Source organism: Phycodurus eques, chromosome 2 (assembly GCF_024500275.1).
Source record: "Phycodurus eques isolate BA_2022a chromosome 2, UOR_Pequ_1.1, whole genome shotgun sequence".
NCBI classification, from domain to species: domain Eukaryota; kingdom Metazoa; phylum Chordata; class Actinopteri; order Syngnathiformes; family Syngnathidae; genus Phycodurus; species Phycodurus eques.
The window spans coordinates 40,570,562-40,592,900 of NC_084526.1; the positions used below are offsets into that span (position 1 = coordinate 40,570,562).

General features: G+C 41.4%; 1 protein-coding gene across 1 annotated transcript; it reads right to left on the bottom strand.

Moving 5' to 3' along the window:
• Positions 1–3,727: 3,727 nt before the first annotated feature.
• On the bottom strand, positions 3,728–22,148 carry dhx38 (DEAH (Asp-Glu-Ala-His) box polypeptide 38). Its single transcript, XM_061670668.1, is given in 28 exon segments — positions 3,728–5,505; positions 6,892–7,010; positions 8,889–8,984; positions 9,068–9,193; positions 9,350–9,484; positions 9,958–10,113; positions 11,360–11,514; positions 12,467–12,675; positions 12,777–12,889; positions 12,972–13,079; positions 13,219–13,335; positions 13,940–14,050; positions 14,154–14,294; positions 14,393–14,578; positions 15,621–15,807; positions 15,900–16,037; positions 16,170–16,291; positions 16,417–16,524; positions 16,618–16,779; positions 16,857–17,012; positions 17,566–17,639; positions 17,762–17,880; positions 18,862–18,921; positions 18,923–19,025; positions 19,694–19,840; positions 20,266–20,444; positions 21,425–21,753; positions 22,049–22,148. Coding segments are annotated over 27 exon segments (3,735 nt in total). The 5' UTR covers positions 21,751–21,753; positions 22,049–22,148; the 3' UTR covers positions 3,728–5,423.
• Positions 22,149–22,339: the final 191 nt, after the last annotated feature.

Consider the following 22,339-nt stretch of genomic DNA (forward strand, 5'->3'; position numbering starts at 1 on the left):
GTGTGGAGGGGCCTGAAAAAGAGCCAATCAGAATCAAGACTCACCTGTCATGAAACTCTTGTTAACGCAACAAGTGGATTTTTGTTATCGTCGTTATTCTGCGCGACATCGTGTGAGGCATCCCATTCACTCACCGCTAACATGGAGGGATTCATTGCGACCCTACAAGAAGCGGACATCATCGGTTTCTACCCTAAATCAATAAGCAGCAATACTTCGAACATTTTAGTCGACAAACTAAAAGAATACCAATAATTGTTGAGAATGCATTAGAGATTCCCCAGCAATGCATCTATGGGGAGTGTGACTCTAAAAGACTTATCAGCTATAACTACAAGTTGTATAATACATACAGTGTGTAATAACCTCAACATGATTGGAGCGTATAAAAAGTTTCCTGATTCATTTTGGCAATATGTGGTTGAATGTGTGTTATGAACGAAAACCAGGATAATGAAAACTTCTATAGAGTAACTACTCTATAGAATATGAGCAATCTGTTACCATGGTAATGTGTCACTGCATGAGCCTTTCCAGCTGACTCCTCCCCCGACGTGTGGCACACGATTGACATTTCTGTCGTGATGTCAACTCGAGTTAATAATCAAACACATGTTTCTGCGTGTAAAAGTTGAACGGGGGGGGACACACACATTTCTAAGCGTGTTTGATATTGACCATTTTGCATGTGTCCCTGCAATTGCTATCCACGCTGTCATTATGGGGTAACTTCCCCTTTAAGAAACCCTCCGATTTTTTCCAGCGACATTTCGCGTTTTGTCTTTTTTCAATGGAGGCTAAAAACAGCAGAAGGCTGCAGAATAAATATTTATACTCATGTTTCATAATTCATCGTACTATGTCTGCAGCTGGATGCTGTCAATCTTAACATGTCCACGCTGTCATTGTGAAATATCAGTTGATGTAAAAATAAATAAAAAATCTGAAATTTGAAATGTACAGTATTTGTTAAACAGTACACAGTCAACTTGTTCACTGAATGTTATTTAATGACATGTGGTCATTAAATGCTAACATTAGCCAAAAATGTCCACCCTGTCGGCAAGCTCACGTATGATGCTGTTTGTATGTACATTGTCTGCTTGCAGTTATTTATTTAGAATTTGTTTTTTGAAAGGGTGGAGGCGTGACCAATATGCACTTCTTACAGCATAACAACGACTTAATAAATTCAATGGAAAATGTCAACTTTTTTTGGGGGTGAAATGGGTAGGTCTCAAAGCCACTTTATGGTGATATTGATTCATTAAAGGCATTTTAATTAACCAGTTTAAGGGAAAATGGCTATTTCATTTCAACAAATACTACAGGATTCTTGATCATGTAACTGTGCTCTGTGGGCCAGCTTAAAGAACGCAGTACTTTGCCCACCCGTGGTTTACACACTGTACACAAAAGCAGTACATCGTTGCCTTGTTTCAGTCATGTTTCAGTCTACATGTGGGCCTCAACACTAGAGGGAGGGATGGTTTTTTTTTTTTTTGGTTGGGGGGGTTGTATGGGCCGCATGCAACATTGAAAATTCAATCAAGTGAAGGCCATCTCCTGCTGTTTGACAGGGGGCGGAGGACAGGGGGCTGAAGTTTCCATGGGGCCTGCTGCGCTCCTAATGCAGCCTTGGCTTGTAATTGCGTCCCAGAAGGCTCTTCATTTACGGGCAACAAAACCCGCGCAGGAGCAAAGCGACAAGAAAACGTCTCATTCTCCGCACTGCAGCGGTTAATTAAAAGAGCACTTGATGTCTCTCATCAGTCTCATTTGTACTCTTGCAAGTATTACATTTGGTTGCTGTTGGACGGTATCCTTTCAGCTCCAAATTCACTACATTTCAGGAAATCAAAAAAATACCACGTCTAATAACAGTGAGTGATGCAACAAATATAATCATGAGCTGATTAAGCAGTGTATTAGGCAGAAATAAATGTGCATGTCACTTCCTTCGAGGCTTCTTTTTTTGTACTGAAGCATCACAGCTCTCCATTTTTAATAAAACAGGCTTACTCAAATGTATTTAAACTATTTACTCAGTTATTGTCTAAAAAAGAAAGATCCAGACTTACAATCTTGAGGCGACATAATGACACACGGCTCCCGCAGAGTGAGGGAAGAGGCATAACATTTCTCAGATAGTTGAGCCTTCAAGAGACTTTGTTCTCAAGCTATTTTTAACATTTTAAATTGGTCAATGATCAGTAAAAAAAAAAAAAAAAAAAAAAAAAGATGACATGAGGACAGACCAGTAGTGATGGTTTGTGAAATAATATGAAATTGACCATATTTGGACATACGGGGTTTACGACCAACAGCGACGATTTGTAAAAACAGCAACAATGTTACCTTCTGTGGACACCGTATGTTCATAATCCATCCATTTTCTACACCGCTTATCCCTGCATCAAATCTAATATTGTGCACAGTTTTTATTTTGGCTGGGGCAGTTGAGCCAGTTGAAGAGGTGTGGCCTTCTGCCCTAATCCTTGGGTTTCTAGCCCGCCTGCCTCCACAGGCCATCTTAATTCCCTCCATCATTACAGGAGACTCCTCACAGAGAGCTTTGGGAAAAGGTGACTGCTGACGATGTCATTCACACGGACGATTTCCAAATGTCAGCTCGTAAGATGGCGTTCGTCTCATTAAAGTAAGCGCGGTCCGTTTTAGCCGCGCTTTCGCCTGCCATTCTCAATCAAGTCCACTGGGAAAATAGAGGGAGGCGGCCCCTCATAATCATGCTTATTTGCATGCACGCAAGCCAGAGACAGTCAATCAGGGGACAAGAAGAAAGGATCCGTGAGAGAAAGACAACTTGAAGGAATGGCAAGTGCACCGTTTGTTGTTGTTGTTGGTTTTTTTTCAAATGGATGCGTGCTAGTTAAGAGGTATCAGTTGAGAGACATCAAGAAATGCCAGTGAGTCACATAGCAGCACACAGCGTTTTTGTTCAACAGTCTCCTGACCTGAAGATTTACATAGAGGCGCACACACGATCCACCCACGTGGAGGCGAGCCCTTCATCTAAAGCGCGGCGATGTCTTTTGCCGCTGAGGGCCTTCAAAGGCTCACATCACTCATGTCGATGTGTGAGATCTTTTTGAGGAGAGGAGTGATGGACCGAGGCTTTTCGTTTCTCTCTGATCCGCTTCACTTGCTCACCTCCGCTCCGCCATCACAAGACAACAACAGGAATAACCATTTCATTTTATTGTGACCATTGCAGATACGCTACATGGAAAATAAAACTTCAAACTTTTAATCAATTCATAATTCATCAATCCCATTCTACCAACTTCCATGCATCCATTTTCTGAGCCGCTTCTCCTCACGAGGGTCGCGGGCGTGCTGGAGCCTATCCCAGCTGTCATCGGGCAGGAGGCGGGGTACACCCTGAACTGGTTCCCAGCCAATCGCAGGGCACATACAAACAAACAACCATTCGCACTCACACCTACGGGCAATTTTAGAGTCTCCAATTTATGCATGTTTTTGGGATGTGGGAGGAAACCGGAGTGCCCGGAGAAAACCCACGCAGGCACGGGGAGAACATGCAAACTCCACACAGGCGGGGCCGGGGATTGAACCCGGGTCCTCAGAACTGTGAGGCTGACGCTCTAACCAGTCGGTCACCGTGCCGCCCATTCTACCAACTTCATTTTTCTAAAGATCATTTTAATAATATCGAACTGTGAGGTCATACAAACAGTTTTAACATATATGATACAAAAGTGACATTCACACCATCACTGAGTGGGAACTGAACTCACGCTGCCCAGACCAAAGTCAGGCAAGTGTACCAGCCCGCCATCAGTGCCAAGTCGTCCAGGAAGTGGAAAAGAACCTCCACACATTTACCTTTGTGGCTGATTTATTTTGAACAGGATGAAATATAACCGACACATTTTCACTCATTGTCTGAAATATCCAGACGTTCAATCTTGAGGCGACATAATTCCGCACGTCTTGCACAGAGGACATATTAGGCTCTGAACAGTGGCTTGGATCAAATGTGGTCAGCCATTTTCAAACAATCCTTTTTCCGTATCGCTTATCCTCACTCGGGTCGCGAGGCGGGCCTGAACTGGTCGCCAGCCAATCGCAGGGCACATAAACAAACAAGCATTCGCACTCACATTCACACCTACGGGTAATTTAGTCTTCAATTACCCTACCATACATATTTTGAGGATGTGGGAGGAAAACGGAGTACCCGGAGAAAACATGCAAACTCCACACAGGCGGGGCCGGAATTTGAACCCGGGTCATCAGAACTGCGAGGCAGATGTGCTAACCAGTCGTCCGCAGTCCCGCCCAATCTGCAAATATGTTATAGATAAACCCAAGCTATTATTTAAAATTGATAGTATCGTGCCCAAAAGCAAACCTAAACTTGGGATGGGCATTTTAATCAATTAGGTTAAAATCAAGTCCATTTTGTGCTGTAGCAAATGAAGCAAAGTGGAGGGAATCAGTCAGACTCATTTGAGGCAGTCTCAACTAGTTTGCTGTCCAAAGTCAACTGCTGCTTAATTGTCCATACATGCGAATGGGAGCGTGATTGTTTGTCTACGCCCTTTCCTAATTTTGGCATTATCAGATGCTTGCTAGGCACAGACCCATAAAATAGGATACAAACTCAAACCACCTTGGAATATACAAAATAGCTAACATTTATTATTTCACTTTACACAAATGATTGAGCGCTCAGCCCGTTAATCTCCATGTTTAATTTTTTTTTTTTAAAAAGACCTTCACTGGGCCTGACCAGTTCATCTGTCGCACCGAAAAGTTGAGTTTGTGTGCGTCACGTTATTCAAAGACATACCAAGAAGGATGTGGAAAATCTTTTGAGTGTGAAAATAACATTGTTGGCATTTAATCTGATGTGGCGGTGTTGCAGAGCTATTTCATGTTGCAAAAACAAGATTGGGGGGGGGGGGGGGGGGGGGGGAGAAGAGCTTAGGCAAAGGTGTTATGTGCAGGTAGCATGACAATACAAGTGCGACCACACTTGTGACACATGTACAATGTGAACAGTGCTTGAGCGTGTGGAGGAGCTCTTTATGACAACAACACAGGACACAAATACATGGAAACTACATTAGATCATCTGACATTTAGATGAATGTGGCTCCCTAGTGCCCCATAATATTTTGTTCTTGAAGTCAATTATTTTAGTGAATGTACAGTAACATCACACTGTAGCCATCCTGGATTCATCACTGAAGGAGCTCATTTAAAAGAGGGGGGGGGAGCGGTAATTTTGATGAGCCTTGTCTGATACAAGTTCTCTCCCTAGTGGCCTGTACATGAACTGCAGGTGCGTCTACATATGGCTGCCTTGTGCTGGTTCCCGTGATGGAGGTCTGGATGACCCCTACCCCCCCAGCCCCCCACCCCCCAAGGAGATTTTACAGTCCAAATCGAGAAGGGGTGCGTCGGGGTGTCATGGGGGCCTCTTCTCGTCTTCCTGGTGTGCAGATTCTCAATGACCTAAAGTGGACAAAAGACACAATTTGTGTATGAGGGATCTCGGAGAAGGAGCAAGAAAAGGAGGAAGGGGTGTGAGGAGAATGAAAAGAAGGTGAGAGGATCACTGGAAGACTGTCCAGAGAAAGATACACGAGCGCCATCAGGGAGCGATGAGAGGGAGAGAACGAGTGGACGAGGCGTCATCCATCTTCTTTAATCGCAGATGCTTGACAACCTCACTCACGCACACGAGCCTCTTCTCATGAGAGTTTAATAGAATTCCATAGAACAAAAGCTATGAGTAGAAAAAAAATCTAAATATATATACACACACATTTTTTTAACAAAAATGTATGATATACTCCAAGCACAGTGCAGCAGAACAGTTAAAAGTTAGTGCAGATAGCACGGGTGGGGTTCCGTCCAATGGTCAAGAAGGGCCTCAGCTATAAAAAGTGAGGCATAAAAACTATGCGAGTTGAAACATGCCTCAAAGAAGATTCATTTGTGGCAAAATGATTTGTAGCAGAGCACATCCAACAGGTTTGTTGACTGTGTTGCAGCGGCACGACGCCTTATTTAAATATGTTTCCAAGTTTGTTATCTATCTATCTATCTATCATTTATCATTGTCATTTTATCTCAGCTAATTAAAGGTTGGGAAACACTGATTTAAGGAACTTAACCCTCCACCTCAAGCAGTGATTAAAAAAAAAAAACCTTCCACTTCCACTAGTTGGCATGACCACACAAAACAAAAGGAGTGTTGCCAAGTGTGCTTGGGCAGCAGCGGTGGGCTCCCGAGGGCGTACAAAGTATTAGGAGGTGGTCACAATGAAGGCTGCCGAGACCCTGGAGATCCCGCCACAGTCATCACACATCCTACTTGCTGCCTAAATCTCATTCTAATCCCTTTCCTCCAGTGTGATTATTTTAAACACATTTCACACCGGCGTGGTCACAGATAAACCGGCGTATTAATTAACAATAAAGTTAGTTTTTAAATCTGTCTTTAAAAGCCTATTTTTCTCTCTGTAAAGCTCAGGAATGGCTGTGAAATTAATTTTTGGGTCTAATTTGAAAATGAAGGTTCCCCCGCTTTCTGCGCTCTGCTGTGGCCCAATTTAAATTGCTGCAGTAATGGGGGTCAGCCAGGAGTCAATATTATTTCTTTTTGTCTCGTCTGCGGGGACCAGAGGTGAGAAAAGCTCATCATGAAGAGTGAGAGAGTCGGACGGCAGGGAGGGGGTGCGGATACGGCCTGGCGGCGAGGTGGCTAAATGAAACGGTTCTATCTCTGCTGTGCATAAAGAATGGAGAGGTGGGTTGCGGGGAGGGGGAGGGCGGCCGTTCGGAACCATCGGCGCGGACCGTGGCGGACCGTCGGCGCGACGGTCGGCCACTTACTTCACATTGCCAGTGTTCTTCCTCTCATGCTCATCGCGACGGCTTCGTAGCTGCTCCTCGGCCAACGCCATTTCCTCTTCCATGTTGTTGATTTCCTCCTTGGCCCGTCGACGGTTTTCCTGGACGTGACAAAGGCACAGAGAAGTGATAAGAGGAACAAAAGGGAGCATTGATGGAGGGACAAAATTATGGTGTTGGTCCCCCTTTGCAGTGAAAACAGCTTCCATTCTTTTAGGAAGACTTTCTATAAGATGTCAATAGTTTTTGTCCATTCATCTAGAACGGCAGACCCCAACCGGCTGTACCTGGAGCATTTGCACAATTGACACTGTTGCAGATTTTTTTTTTCAAATTAGCCTCTTAATTTCTTAATTTTACAACCACAACTCCAATGAAGTTGTGACATTGTGTTAAACAAATAATAACAGAATACAATGATTTGCAAATCATGTTCAACCTATATTTAATTGGATACACTACAAACACAGATATTTAATGTTCAAACTGATAAACTTTATTGTTTTTAGCAAATAATCATTAACATAGAATTTTATGGCTGCAACACGTTTCAAAAAAGGTGGGACAGGTGGCAAAAAAGACTGAGAAAGTTGAGGGATGCTCATCAAACACCTGTTTGGAACATCCCACAGGTGAACAGGCTCATTGGGAACAGGTGGGTGCCATGATTGGGTAGAAAAGGAGCTTCCCTGAATTGCTCAGTCATTCACAAGCAAAGATGGGGCGAGGTTCACCTCTTTGTGAACAAGTGCGTGAGAAAATAGTCGGACAGTTTAAGGACAATGTTCCTCAAGATGATTTCATCATCTACGGTCCATAATATTGTCAAAAGGTTCAGAGAATCTGGAGAAATCACTGCATGTAAGCGGGAAGGCCGAAAACCAACATTGAATGTCAGTGGCCTTCGATCCCTCAGGCGGCAACATATGTTGCCATCCAAGCAACGTCTTTTTCATGGATGTCCCTGCTTATTTCAGCAAGACAATGCCAAACCACATTCTGCACGTGTTACAACAGTGTGGCTTCGTAGTGAAAGAGTGCAGGTACTAGACTGGCCTGCCTGCAGTCCAGACCTGTCTCCCATTGAAAATGTGTGGCGCATTATGAAGCGTAAAATACGACAACGGAGACCCCGGACTGTTGAACAGCTGAAGCTGTACATCAAACAAGAATTGTAAAGAATTCCACCTACAAAGCTTCAAAAATGACTGTCCTCAGTTCTCAAACGTTTTTTGAATGTTGTTAAAAGAAAAGGTGATGTCACACAGTGGTAAACAGGACCCTGTCCCAGCTTTTTTGGAACAGTGTTGCAGCCATAAAATTCTAAGTTAATGATTATTTGATAAAAACAATAAAGTTTATTAGTTTGAACATTAAATATATGTATTCAATTAAATATAGGTCGAACATGATTCGCAAATCATGGTATTCGGTTTTTATTTATGTTTAACACAACATCCCACCTTCATTGGAATTGGGGTTGTATTTAGAATACCCTAAATAAAAATGACCCTCTTTAACCTGGAAACCATAAATAAAAACTCATTTTAAAGATAGAGATGTCTGATTTGCATTCCAGCTCTTCATTTGTTAACCAAACTAACTTTGTGCTGATGTTCGGAATGTAAATGATTCAGGGTTTTTAAAATCAGCTTTTTAAAAATGTTGCACTTTTGTTTGTTTTTTTTTGTTTTTTTATTATTATTATTTTTAAATGGTTGCTTAGTCATGCTGTCAGTTGGCATTCAGTGAAGCCAAGAGAAACTTTCTTGTCGTGAATTATTCGTGCGAAAAAAAATGTGCTCTGAAATGCACTTCCTCACGAGGATCACGAGTGCACTGCGGTTCCGGGGTGAGACAGTTGAGAATGCCTGACAGCTTACACGAAAGAAATGTGAACGTAAAAGTGGCTAGTGCAAAGATAAACACTGAGAAAACCGACCCAGAACAAAACGAGCATCTGTTTTGTTGAGCCTTACCTGTCTGCTTCTCCCAGCGTGTTTGATACTATAAAACATGGGCCCCAGTTCTGCCAGCCACTCGCCATCCGCCGCAGTTACACACTGCATGTACTCCTACAAGACAAAGCAAAGAGTTACATCCAAATCATCATCATTTGCATCTATGCTGGTGGAGTTCTGCAGTTCAGAGGTTTCACCTTGGTCGTCATGACAAGCTCGTGGTAGATGATGTAGTCGGGAGTGTAGCCCATACCGAACAGGGAGCTGGTCGGGTGAAGGTGACACGGCATGCCTGTCCTCACGTTCACATATTCGCCAATGCCCTGAGAGGGAACACATGCCAGAAGATTAATAACGTGCAACGGTTTCCACTACCTCAGACTTTAAAGCTTCCGGTTAGATGTTTTATCACCACTGTCATTATGTTGCTGTAAAGGTGCCTCGGACATATTACCGCGAGAGAAACCCAAGAGAAATACCTTGAGCTTGGCGGCCTGGTGGAAGTAAGCAGCACAGATGCACTTCCTGATGATGTCCCAGTCTGAGCCGGACGATATTAAGTTCATCCTTTGCTGCACCATGATGTCTTTTAACTGGGAGCGCACCTCACGCACCTGGCACACAACACCGTACATTGACTTCAGCAAACAGTCAACACTTTCAAATCAATGTCGAACAATTGGGTGGCTGCTGTTTCATGCGCTTGAAAACTTACTTTTGGTAAAACTATGACCAGGGCAAAGGCTTTGGGAAAAACAAAATGTTCTACTTTTGTCTTCACTTCATCTCTTATCATATCATCGCCATACTATCATCACATTAACATACTCAAGTAGCCTTAAAGTGAGAGGGTACAGTGCCGCCTCTTTCCGAGGAAATAGCCCAAAACAACAAAAGTAAAAGCTAGAAATGCTTAAACTTGCCATATAGATACAATATCTGGTCAAAATAGCTAGTGGAACATGGGAGCACAGCTGTTACTGCGATGGTTAATAATAATAAAAATATTATCTGCAAAGCTGAACAAATTGAAACTCATGTGAGGTGAGTGTTCATCCATTGTGATCAGAATGAGTGGCAGTGCAACCTTGCGCATGGCCTTGGTGTGAATGAAGTGATCGTTGCACCAGATGCTGGAGTAATTGTTGTTTTTCCACTGCGTGTAGACGTTGAGGTACGTCAGGTGGTCACTCTCTGGCACGGAGAACTTCTCCCTGACCTGGTCGCTTTCCTCCTCACGGCCCTGCAGATAGACGCAAGCATGTGTTGTATTCATATATTAGTATCTAGTCTCCTGTATTTCTTTAAAACATATTAGATTAAAACATTTACAATATGGTATGTCTTTCAAACAATACAATTAACGTCATTTCTTGTCTATAATGTGCTTTCTTTTCACCAAAGAATATTGTCAAAAGTCAATAGTGCGCATTACACATAGGTATAGGGGAAAATGGAAAAAACTTTCACATTTGATAAATGTATGCCGCCAGCTAGAGGTTATGAAAAAGATGTACACTTTCTTTCCAATATGCCAGCGCCACCTAGAGGTTATGAGAAAGGTGGACACTTTCATTCTAATATGCCACCGCCACCTAGTGGTTATGAAAAAGGTGTAACCTACACTTTTATTACAATATGACAGGGGTACGTATGATTGCATATATGTACAGTTGTGCTCATAAGTTTAAATACCCTGGGAAATATTATTATTAAATATGACTGATGACTGAGCAACAGCCATAATTAATTTCTTTATGGTTATGTTTTGTTTAATGATAATGCATTTCTGAAATGCTTGACAGTTTAATTTGAATCCCATTAAAATAAAATGTGTTTCGCTCGGCCCTTCATGTTTTCTTTAAAGAATTGTGGACATCTTACAAATTCTGACTGGGTAATCAAACAGATAAGCACAACTGTATGATTTCTCATTGACTAAATACTGTAAAGGTAGGGCTGTGAATTTCAAAATAAGAACAAGTAAATAAAAAGAAAATATTACATGTTCAAATAAAGTACTTAACGTCAGAATAATTCTTTGAAAAAAACTAACAAAATACAGATACTTCATGTTTTGATCATATGCGTAGAAGCAAAACATGCATTGTTAAAAATGCATTATAAATAGGTAGGTAGAAGGGTATTCCAGAATTTTGAGGTCAACTTTGGGGGCGCGTATTATACATGGGTGCGCATTATATACAAGAAATTACAGTACTATAAAACTGTTACAGGAGTACAAGTGTAATTAACTAGAAATTGCACGATATTTTATGTTAAGTAAGATGATTTAGTTTGTTCTCAATCCATTTTCAACACTTTAAATTGGTTAATAATGCATAAAAATTACAGACAACGAGGGGACAGACCGATAGTATCGATTTGTGAAAACATATGACATTGACCCTATTTGGAAAAATTAGGTTTTAGTTTAAGATAGAGTTCATGTTTTCAACAAACAAAATGACCTAAAACATGACAAGCACCTTAGGTCTGTAAAAGATGGCCGGTACGGACAACATAGAAACAATGATGAGGATGTCGGCGCTGCAGCCCATGTCGCAGGACACGATCAGCATCTTGGACAGTGCCGGGTCCAGGGGGAACTCCACCATCATGCGGCCGGTCGGCGTCAAGGAACCTGAGAGCACGGAGATTGAATCAAACATAAAGAATCATTTAGTGTCTGACATATGAGCATGTACAAGATGAGTTCTAAGCAACTAGCTCATCCAGACCTGTTTGGCGACGCTGCGTTTATCATTAGCGACATGAATTAAAAGGCGACCCAAGCAGAGCTGAGGGGGATATCTTGAAGAGATGATCAGTACTTTATTTTGATCTCAAAATGAGGCTGATTGGTGGCATTGGAGCCCAATATGTGAGGCCTGGCATTGAAAAAAAATCCTTCACTGGACATCATGGTATAAGTCATGTTACAGTCACTGTCTAAAATTATACAGTTTAAAAAGTCACAACTCCACAATTTGAGAAAGGAGGGATGAGAAAACACTATGACAAGGATTATTATATTGGATGTAATCTGAAAGGAAACCACTAGATGTCACTAAATCTCCTTTTGTTCTTGTTGGGTTTTTTTTGTTCAATTAAGAAAGCATACATCCAGTCAACAACAAGAGAAAAAAAAAAAAAAAACATCAGAGAATTGTTGCAATAAGTACAAAAATATTTTTTTTTATACATACTGTAACAATTCTACTCCTTGATTTTTCACCTTAGTATCGAATGACAGTAATCAAAGCACAGTTAGGAACTGAACATTTGAAGGTAAACTGAGAAATCATGTCGCTCATTCAAAATGTAGTCATATTTTAGAGGGGGAAGAGAAAAAAAATCTGCCTCTACAACAATAATGCAAAGTTTTGATGGACACTTTCAGAGAGTTATTAACGTATCTATAAGCTAATATTGTTTGTGGCTTAGTGTGGTGTACATTTCAACGTTGTGAAAATGATGGTCTATGACTGTAAAGGCGCAATTTTTGAAAATGGTCTCAAAGTGGATAGTATGAGATTGTGCCGCATACCCAATACAACGCAATGCACACTAATATCGCAAGCCTTTTCACGCACCAGTGTTATCGAGAGCTCCCAGGATCCAAAGCTGGTACATGGAGTTGAGCATGTTGTCTTCGGGTGGCGGGTCCATGAAGTGGAAAAGGAGCAAATCCTGAACACCCAGCGACTTCAACAGCAGGACCACATTGGCAAGGTTGGTCCTCTGAATTTCTGGGATGGTGGTGGTCAGCATCTCATTCTTATAGGCGCTCTGAGTGTAGAGCCTGGGTGGGAAGATATTGTTGAATATATTGTTAATAAAGCTTAGTTTTAGCTCATCAGTCCAGTAAAAAAAAATATTTTAAAAAATGGATCGAATCAATACCTGTAACACTGCCCTGGTCCTGTACGACCTGCTCGTCCAGAACGCTGGTTCGCATTGGCTTGGCTGATGGGGTATACTTGTAGCGCATCCATTCCAATTCGAGGATTGAACACCTGTTAAAAAGTGTGGACGATAACATATCCTATTACATTGGAGGATTACTGTAATTACGATGGATCTGAAGCACGAGAATACCTTAAGTTTGCAGTATCCAGCATCCACAACAAACATGATACCATCCACAGTGAGGGAAGTCTCTGCTATGTTTGTAGCAACAATACATTTCCGAACACCGTCTGGGGCCTAAGAGGGTGAAAAATTATGGTTCTGACCCTTTTTAATCACTTGTCTCTATTGAACTAACGCTGACTAATATATGGGAAACCCAATCAACATACAAAAAACGTGCAATAAGTGGGGGAAAAAAATAAATAAAAGAAACCTTCTGGAATATTTTGGCCTGTAAATCAGAGGGCAGCTGAGAGTAAATTGGGAGCACAGCCAGAGCAGGGGCGTTATCCAAATCCTCCAGTCGTTCCACAATCTGATCTGACGTCACCTACATGAAAAAGGATATTGATTATTACGTAAGAAAACCTTTCAATCAGCAGCCATGACATTAGGTACACCTTATCCAATACAGTTGTAGGTCAAATTGTTTAGTTTTAACTGATAACGAGCTTTTAATCTCGCAATGTTTATTGTTGTGGTTGTAGTTAGTAGGTGCGTAAAGGTGCACTGCATTATACCAAGAATGATATTTGATACAGTTAATGCATTGCATGACATTCAATTGTATGTACAGGTGCAGCTCAATAAATTTGAATATTGTAGAACAATTCATTTATTTCAGTCGTTCAATTCAAAAAGTGAAACTCACATCATAGTTTTATTAAACGCATGAAAATACTTCAGAGAAGGTCAATTCCTACCTAATTTCTATATTAAAAATCATTTTAATTGTTCCTGTGTAATGTTGCGATTTCTTGAGATGGAAAGTTTTGTTTTTGTTAGCTGTAGGCCATCATCAAAATTATATTAAAAAAAAGAAACTCTGTGTATCGCAATTCTATATAATATTCACTTTTTGATTCGAACGACTGAAATACATGAAGTTTTTTTTTTTTTTAGATGCACCCGTATCTAACTGCCTCGTCCCTCACCTCAATATCCTCCTGGCCCGGCATGAAGATGAGAATGTCGCCGACCAATCCACTGAGGTGGATCTGCAGGGCCTGTTTCACTGCTGCCTCCACGTAGTCCTCCTGAGGAGTCTAAAAAGCACAAAACAAAACAAAATAAAACAAAACAAATAAATGTCAATCAATGATCAATGTAGTGTTGACAGGGTAAAGGCAAAAAGGACAAGTGTATAACCTTGCTAAACAATATGTCCACTGGAAATGTTCTTCCCGGAATGTGGAATATAGGTACATTGCCAAAAAATGCAGCAAATTTGTCAGAGTCCATTGTTGCCGAAGTAACAATGAGTTTCAAGTCTGTGCGTCGAGATACAACCTGGTAGAAAACACAAAAGAACAAGAAAATGAATCGCCACGTGCAAGGACGCCTTCATGTGTTCGAAAACAGGCCAAGCGTGGGACAAGTGAACTGACCTCGCGGAGCAGACCAAACAGCACGTCGGTGTTCAAAGACCGCTCGTGAGCCTCGTCCATGATGACAGCGCTGTAGTGGTCCAGGTCGGACTCCCTCAGGGACTCTCTGAGCAGGATACCGTCCGTCATGTACTTGATCATCGTTTTCTCACACGTGCAGTCCTCAAAACGAATTGCGTAGCCAACCTGTGCGATACACGACAACCCTTTCTATGAGTTAAATGTGCTAGAACACACATGGACTTTGGCCCTCTTCTGGGGTTAACAATCCATTGGAACAATGTTGATAATAATTATGTATCGTGGATAAACAGTTAGTAAATGAGGCAGCAGTAGCTGATCTTGATGGAGGATCACGGATCAAGTACTGCTGCGGACTAATGTGTAAAAAAAATTAAATAATAAATAAAAATCTGTCATCTCATTCTCTCTGTGCTGTGGAACACAAATAATATACTGCAGTGAGAGTTTAAGTTTTCCCTTAAGTTTATATAATCATATTAATAATATATTTTTAAAAGGAGAAATACATTTTAAATGTTAAATGTTAATGTCATTTTGGCAAATTGGCAAATTTCCACTTTTTTTCCACTAGATGACAGTGTTTCCTTGCTGATGCCCGTTCCAGCTGACTTTGGGTGAGAGGCGTGTTACACACTAGACTGGTCGCCTATTAATGACAGGGAACATATAGACTGGTCCATTCATACTCACGGGCAATTTAGAGTCTTCAATTAAATTAACGTGCATTTTGGAATGTGGGAGGAAGCTGTATTAGCAGAAAGTTAACGGGAAATCACAATTAAACAACGAATGATGAGGTAATAACGACGTAAATACATATGGGCTCGTGAAAAGTTCTGATGACGCTAGCTGGAGTAAAACGCGTACAGCACTTTTCAATTTCTGAAAGAAAACCTCTATTTTAAAGAGTTTTACATTGGAGTTGTACGGTTTTGCAGGGTTAGGAAACTCACCATCAAACCAAACCATGGCTCCACTTTTTAGTCCAAATGGTGCTTGTCAGCTTTTGCATTCGCACTTCCATATTGTTTTAGGCATCGATTTACAATTTCACTTGGTGTTAAGAATTGTTATCAGAATATTTATCAAAGTTAGTATGGTTAAAAAAGGTTCATTCAAGCGTGTTCTTCCGAAGCACACCGCCAATTCAAAAGGGTGCAAACATCACATGGAGGTCAGCTAGTTAGGCTAGTTTGCCTTTTACCTCTTCTCCTAGGTTGGTGCCTATCTCCTCACTGACTCTCTTGGCAACACTCATGGCGGCCACTCTGCGGGGCTGAGTACACCCCACCATGCCGTAGCTGGTGTAGCCATCCTCGTGGAGGTACTGCGTCAGCTGGGTGGTTTTCCCACTGCCCGTTTCGCCAACAACAATCACAATGCTGTTGTCCCTGAAAGACACAATTGATCATATAACTTCAGTAGAGGAATGTAATCTTTGAGGTGGCGTGAAGCGGGTTTGGAATGCATGTATATTGTGTACCTTATGATGTTAAGAAGCTGCTGCCTCACAGCAAAAATAGGCAAGTACTGTCTCTGCTCCAGAATGGTTTTCTTCTTGGCAAACTCACTGCTGGCCTGGCTCTTCTCTTTCATGTGATCTGCAAACTTCTGCTCTGCTCTATAAAGTCAAGAGAGAAGGAAACCTCATTTAAATCAAGACAAACGGTCGGAAGAATGAACACCGCGGATCTGAGAGTAAGACACGGGTCACTGGCTTGTGAAATGCCAAGAACGAGCCGGACGGACCAACCTGTAGTCTACTTTGCCATCCTCGCCAACCTCTTGGCCTCCAGAAGCATCGTCTTCTTTCTTCTGGATGCCCATGATGTCCCCTAGCTTAGTGCCTGCCAGTTCCCAATGTTTGTGCTGTGCCTGAAAACATATTGCATTATTATATTATGCTGATTACACACACAGTGTAGTCGTAGTATAAAAAGCAGCTTGGTACCCCTCCTTATAATAAATGTGTAACCGATTCAATTGGATTAGCGACCTACCTTTTTGCGTTCTTTCTGCTCACGGTGTTTACGAACAAGCTGACTGCCCTTGCGCGAGATGATGGCCATGTCGGAGGTAGCGTCTTTCACAGGGATGATGGGCTCTGGCTACGGTCACAAGGCAAACGCGCACATTCAAGTCAAAAGGTTTAGATAAATAGCTCATTTGCATTCTGCGAAGCCAAGCCAATCTTGCTTCACCTGTTTAGTAAACACTATTCTTCCATCCAGGAAGGGAGGGACCAAATTGTGAACCAGCAGGTGAACCTTTGTAGCATTGTCCTCCTCAAAGTCTTCGTCCACCTCCAGCCTCTGCACCACACCGCTGGTCAACATACGGTTGGTCTCCCAACGCTCATTGTCCTATTACCAGAGAAACAGCCTGTTAGCAAGACAAAGCAACATAAACACTTGCACAGTATGCTATGGAGTTAAGTTACCTCGTTGATTTGTCGTTTCTGCGCGGATATTCGTTTCTGAGTCTGCTTCTGAAGAATCTGCTCTCTCTTCTTGATGTATTCATCAGACGTGGAAGTGAAGGGGTTGTGGAACTCATCATATCCTTCGTCCATCATGTACCAGTCTCTGTCGGCTTGCTGATAACAGTGGATCAATTACAATTAGTCAATGGTGACTATGCGCAACTTATACTATATACATGCAAAAATATACAACACAGCCGAGAGTTTTATCTACTTATCTTCTTGTAACATAACTAATAAATAATTAACAGATTGAATAAAAACATATGAATAGTGTTTAGAATGTGCTAATGACTATACAGTATAACTGGACATGAAAAGAAATGATTCTAAATTTATGTCTGGCTGGACTCTTACTTGCTCAAATACTACAGTGCATTTAAACAGAGGCAGACTTCAAACAAATAACTCGGTTTCTTATTTTTATGATATTATAAACTCTACAAACAACACACACACACAAAAATTAGAAATGTGTGCTGGTTTTCACGTCACGGGTATGTTATGCAGTATTTTTTCAAATTGCTATGTATATTGCAGGGTTACAAAAAAAAAACTGCAATGTTCTTTTTTTTCAATATCATGCAGTTTTAATACTTGGTATCGGCGAGTTCTCAAATGTAATTCAGTCCATCCTTGATAAAAATAACATGCTCAATTAACCAACCTTCTGATCTTCTTCCCACTGCTCTTTCTCGTCCTCGTTGTCAAATGAAATTCCAGTCCCACCGTCTTTTTTACCTACAAAAAAAAAAAGAAAAAAGGAAGGAATCTAGTAAGGAATCTCTCGTCAAAAATGGCTTACAATAATATTTCCTTTTTACTTTGGTTGAGGGTTTGGAGGGGTGGACAATTGTTGTTACCTTTTCCTTGGGATAAACGAGGTGTGGAACCTAAATGCTTTCGGTCATTGGCCCACTCGTTGTACTTGTAGGATGGGGTGGGTAGGGGTGTGTCATCTGCGTAACGGCCTCTCACTGACCTGAGGTCAGAGCAGAGATTACATTGTAAGGAATGAGACAACATGTGCAAATAATCTTTACCTGAGTGTGAAAAAAATTTGGGGGGTCCCATCCGATCTTTGAGATCGGAAATCGGTCCGATGTTCGCAAAAAAAAAAAAAAAAAGGATCGGATCGGACTGGATCTAAAATCTCTGATTTTACCACGCTTAGACAAGCACTCCATTCATGCTCCGTTCCAGCACTTCTATCCAGCAGCGCCCGGACGGCATGCGCAGCCCACGTGCTCACAACAACAAGTTGCTAAAGGGCTAACATAGTAGCAAGGAGTTATAGTGAATGTTGCTTGCTTAAAGTAGTTTATTGACACTCCAGTCGAAGATTACTGTAAAACTAAACAGACATAACAACAAAATTACATTTATTGAATGTTCAAATATGTCACAGACTTAGTTTCTTTCTTCGTTTTTTGTTCACAAAAATCTCTAGCTCAAAGCTAACACACAATGAATGAAAAGCACCTTTGATGCGCTCACGAAAATTAGCATCGAAACCGCGGCACTTATCGATCTCAAAATAATGAATATTGGTACATTACGTAACCCATTGGTTAATAATAAATGGGTCAGTTTTTCTCATACCTACTGTTGCTGATTGTTGTTCTCTGTCTGAGTAATATCACTTGTTCAAGCCCTTTCCAACAACTGCTATAAAATAAGTAAATTAGGTATGAGTATTGCTGAAATCGGATCGGACCGATATTGGTATCGGTCAAAACTCAAGGCTGCAATATCGGTATCGGATCAGAAGTAAAAGGTTGTAAAGGGACATCCCTAAAAAAAAAAAAAAACATTAAATAATATAGGTTAAAGCAAAGGACAGCATTTTATATACAGCACCACAAGATGCTAATGCGACAAGATGCATTATCACTGCCAAATGGAATGAATTTTGAAAGTGGTACTTTTAAGTCACTGTATGTTTCCAAAATAACACGTTCACCTGTCTCTCCTCTCGCTCTCTCGCCCCGAGTGCCGACTCCGCTCCGAGCGGTCCGATTCCCTTTGCAGAAGGAGCCGGGGAGGGAGACTCCCACTGAGAATGCCGTGTACTAGCATAACCGCTGTCGTCTTCTTCCCAGTTGGAGCGCGAAGGCGTAGAACCATCTGTTTAAAAGAATAATAATGTTTTTATTTACACTAGATATACATTATAGTCAAAGATGTAAAACCATACAACAAGGAGGCTTATTGTTTAACCATTCTATTTCGTGAATGGAACATATTTGCTAGTCACTATAGTCTCAATATTGTGATGATATATGACAATTTTATACCGTGTCAAAAAAGATGATTGCTGATGGTACAATATGGACCAGCCCTGTGATTTGCACAAGTGCTACTCTACGATATATGGAAAACCATTTCAGCATGTATTTGATATCCTTGCTATCAAGCATAAAGGGACAATATGCAGCTTCCAAACTGCCAGCATTATTTTAATCTAGCCTCATTTCAGTCCCCTCCGGTCCTCTGCCCCAGTACCAAGATGTAGTCGTCCAACTAGTATGCAGAAATGTCATACAGTAGTGTAAAGACAGAGTCATTCTACTTGTGCGCCTTAGTCATGTTACTATTGTTGTTTCACTACTGACAACAAAGAGTGTATTAGTACATGGACTTTAAGATTTCCATCAATGATATACATAAATGCTTAAACAGCTTGCTATAATTATCAATACGCATTTTACAATTTGCACACATGTACGTTTAGCACTGTCCACCCCTTATAGTGTGAAAAATGAAGAAAGAAAAAAAGAAGAAGAATAAAATACCTCTGGGGCGCTGCTGTGGTGTTTGCGGTTCATCCCGCCTGCTGCCCCGGCTGATGCGATCCGACCAGCCATCTTTCTGTGAGCGCTCACTCCTCTCGCTGCGGTGCGAACGATCCGAGCGGCTGCTGGAGCTGCCCTCTCGGGTATCTCACAAGAAAAAGGAATGTTAACATCACAGCTGAGAGCCAACAATTAGCTACAAAAACTAGGGTTGTACCGAAATTAACATTTTTGGTCAAAACCGAAAACCAAAAATGAGTCAACCAAGGCCAAAAAAACAAATGCGGAAATAAATTATTCTGCCAATTATTTGTCAAATTGTATTTATGGCTATGACTTTGTACTAACCTAACTAAAACCAATGCATTGCAATTGCATAAATCAATATTAATGCTTCAAAGAATAAATCAATTACAAAATAAAAACATTCATTAAGCATGGCTGGGCGATATGGGTGGTAAAAATAAATAAATAAAAATATAAAGATTCAGCCAAATATTTTTCAGTTGAAAAGTTCCAGTGACTGAATTTTAGGTGCCCCCCTAACCAAAACACGATCTCTTCAAAATCACCTCTTTCACTCCGCCGATCTCTGCCCTTGTCTTTGTCTCTGTTCCTGTCATCTTTGGAGGAGACGTAGACGCCCTGCTCCCGTCTGTCTTTTTCTCTCTGCTCGTGACGGCGACGGAACTCCTCGCTGACCCCTCCAGGACTGGAAGGCGTCTCTGAGCCACTCGTACGGTACTTCCGGCTGGCGTGGTGAAAAGACAAACAGTACAGAGACAATCATCGACAGCCGTGGTTCTCGAAAAGTAGAAGTAAATGAAATGGAATGCAAATGTATTGTACTGAAGTTGAACGTTAAATACAACAGAACTCTACTTAAAAAACTGTAATGTACTGAAAAAGTAAAAATATGTACTGTACTGGATTAAAAATATAAGTTTCAACCGTCTGTATGCGTAGCTACAAGCACCATTTTAATGTTTGTATTTTTTATGTTTTAAATGTTGACATTTTTATTTGTATTTATTTCAGTGATTCTTGGGCATACAACTACGAGCTCCCACATACGTGTGGTACTCGCACCAAACTTTGAGAACCACTGGTCTACAGGTTATACACTTGACGTTCAAAGTTTTCCTCATGATTATATTGTTTAAGCCGTGCTGATCCTATTGAAGGTGCCATATTTTGCCAAACGAACCTTTTCTAGTATTTGGGATGGAATATTATCTGTATGGTGCTTTAGTTAACACGTGAAATACGAATTAAAATCCTCCACGCATTCCTGAGTTCCACACGTTTTTCTGCCGAGAGGCCTGAAATCAGGTCATTCAAATTTCTCGAGCTTATCTACGTCACTAGCCAAGATCTCCGCCTTCCCTTTCCGCTCCCGAGCCAGCGGTCGACGTAACAGACACGTGCTGTCACAAGTGGGTCTTCTACATAGAGGCAACCAATCAGAGGAAAGCGGGAGGTCTTAGCCAAATATGGACAAAGCGGATACAAAACTGGGTCAAACAGAAGTAGCTGTCAGAGGGGCCTTTTCTGGGCACTCGTATTACAAAACCAAGGTGTTGCTTTTTTATGAAATGGACACTTTTATATGAAGTTCATGTTAAAGAGTCACTCTTTGGGGGTCTAAATGGCAAAATACAGGACCTTTAAGGTATCACATAAGAAGAAGAGTTTTATTATACGAGTATATGTGCTGTGTAAAGCACTTACTTCTCCTTTTTATCCTGCCCATTCTTTTCATCATCTTCATCGTCAGAACCAGAATCACTTTTGCTTTCCTCCCAGTCCTTGTATGAGGAAACCCTGGATTTTTTTCGGCCTCCGTCCTCGCCACCGACTTCATTCTGTTCTTTACTCTCTCGCTCTTTCCTTTTCTGAGCCGCCAGAAGATCCAAGCCCAGCAGAGAGGTGCGCGGGGTAGGAGCCCGAAAAACATGATGTTCTGCAGCAGCGCTCTTCTTCTTGACTATCAGTCCTCCAACTTGGACTTTGGGATCAGTCCCCTCCAGTCTATGCATGGAGTCATCGTCATCCATTATCTGCGAGGGGAAATACATACACCTTTAAGTATTTCACAACTGAATCTAAAAGGTACTATGGACTGTGTAATCGACATTCAATTATATACGACATTCTATCATGTTAATGACAGAGATCAAAACAATTAAAATAAAAAAATACATAGCAAAGAGTAGCGATAGCCTGCGAGCTGGTTAGCTACCAGCCCTGAGATGGAACAACGCCAGAAAGCTTAACGCGTGTTTCTTTGCTGCTGAATATATCTAACTCGCAAATAAAATGAAAACAACGGGGGTTGTTATCAAATATCCAAACCTGCGTGGCTGCCGTAGAAATTATTACTTTGAAAGCACGTTCGTCACCCGAACGCAAATGTTTACAGACAAGGTAGCCGCCATTGCTATTCCTTCTTCTTCTTCTTTTTCCGGAATGTCGGCCGACTGGACATGTTCAGCGCACTGCTGCCCTCTACTGGTCGACACTAGTATGAGAAAGTGTTCCTGATTTCTTATTTTTTTGGCATGTTTGTCACACTTAAATTGTTCCCATCATCAAACAAATGTAAACATTCGTCAAAGACAACACAGGTAAACACAAAATGCAGTT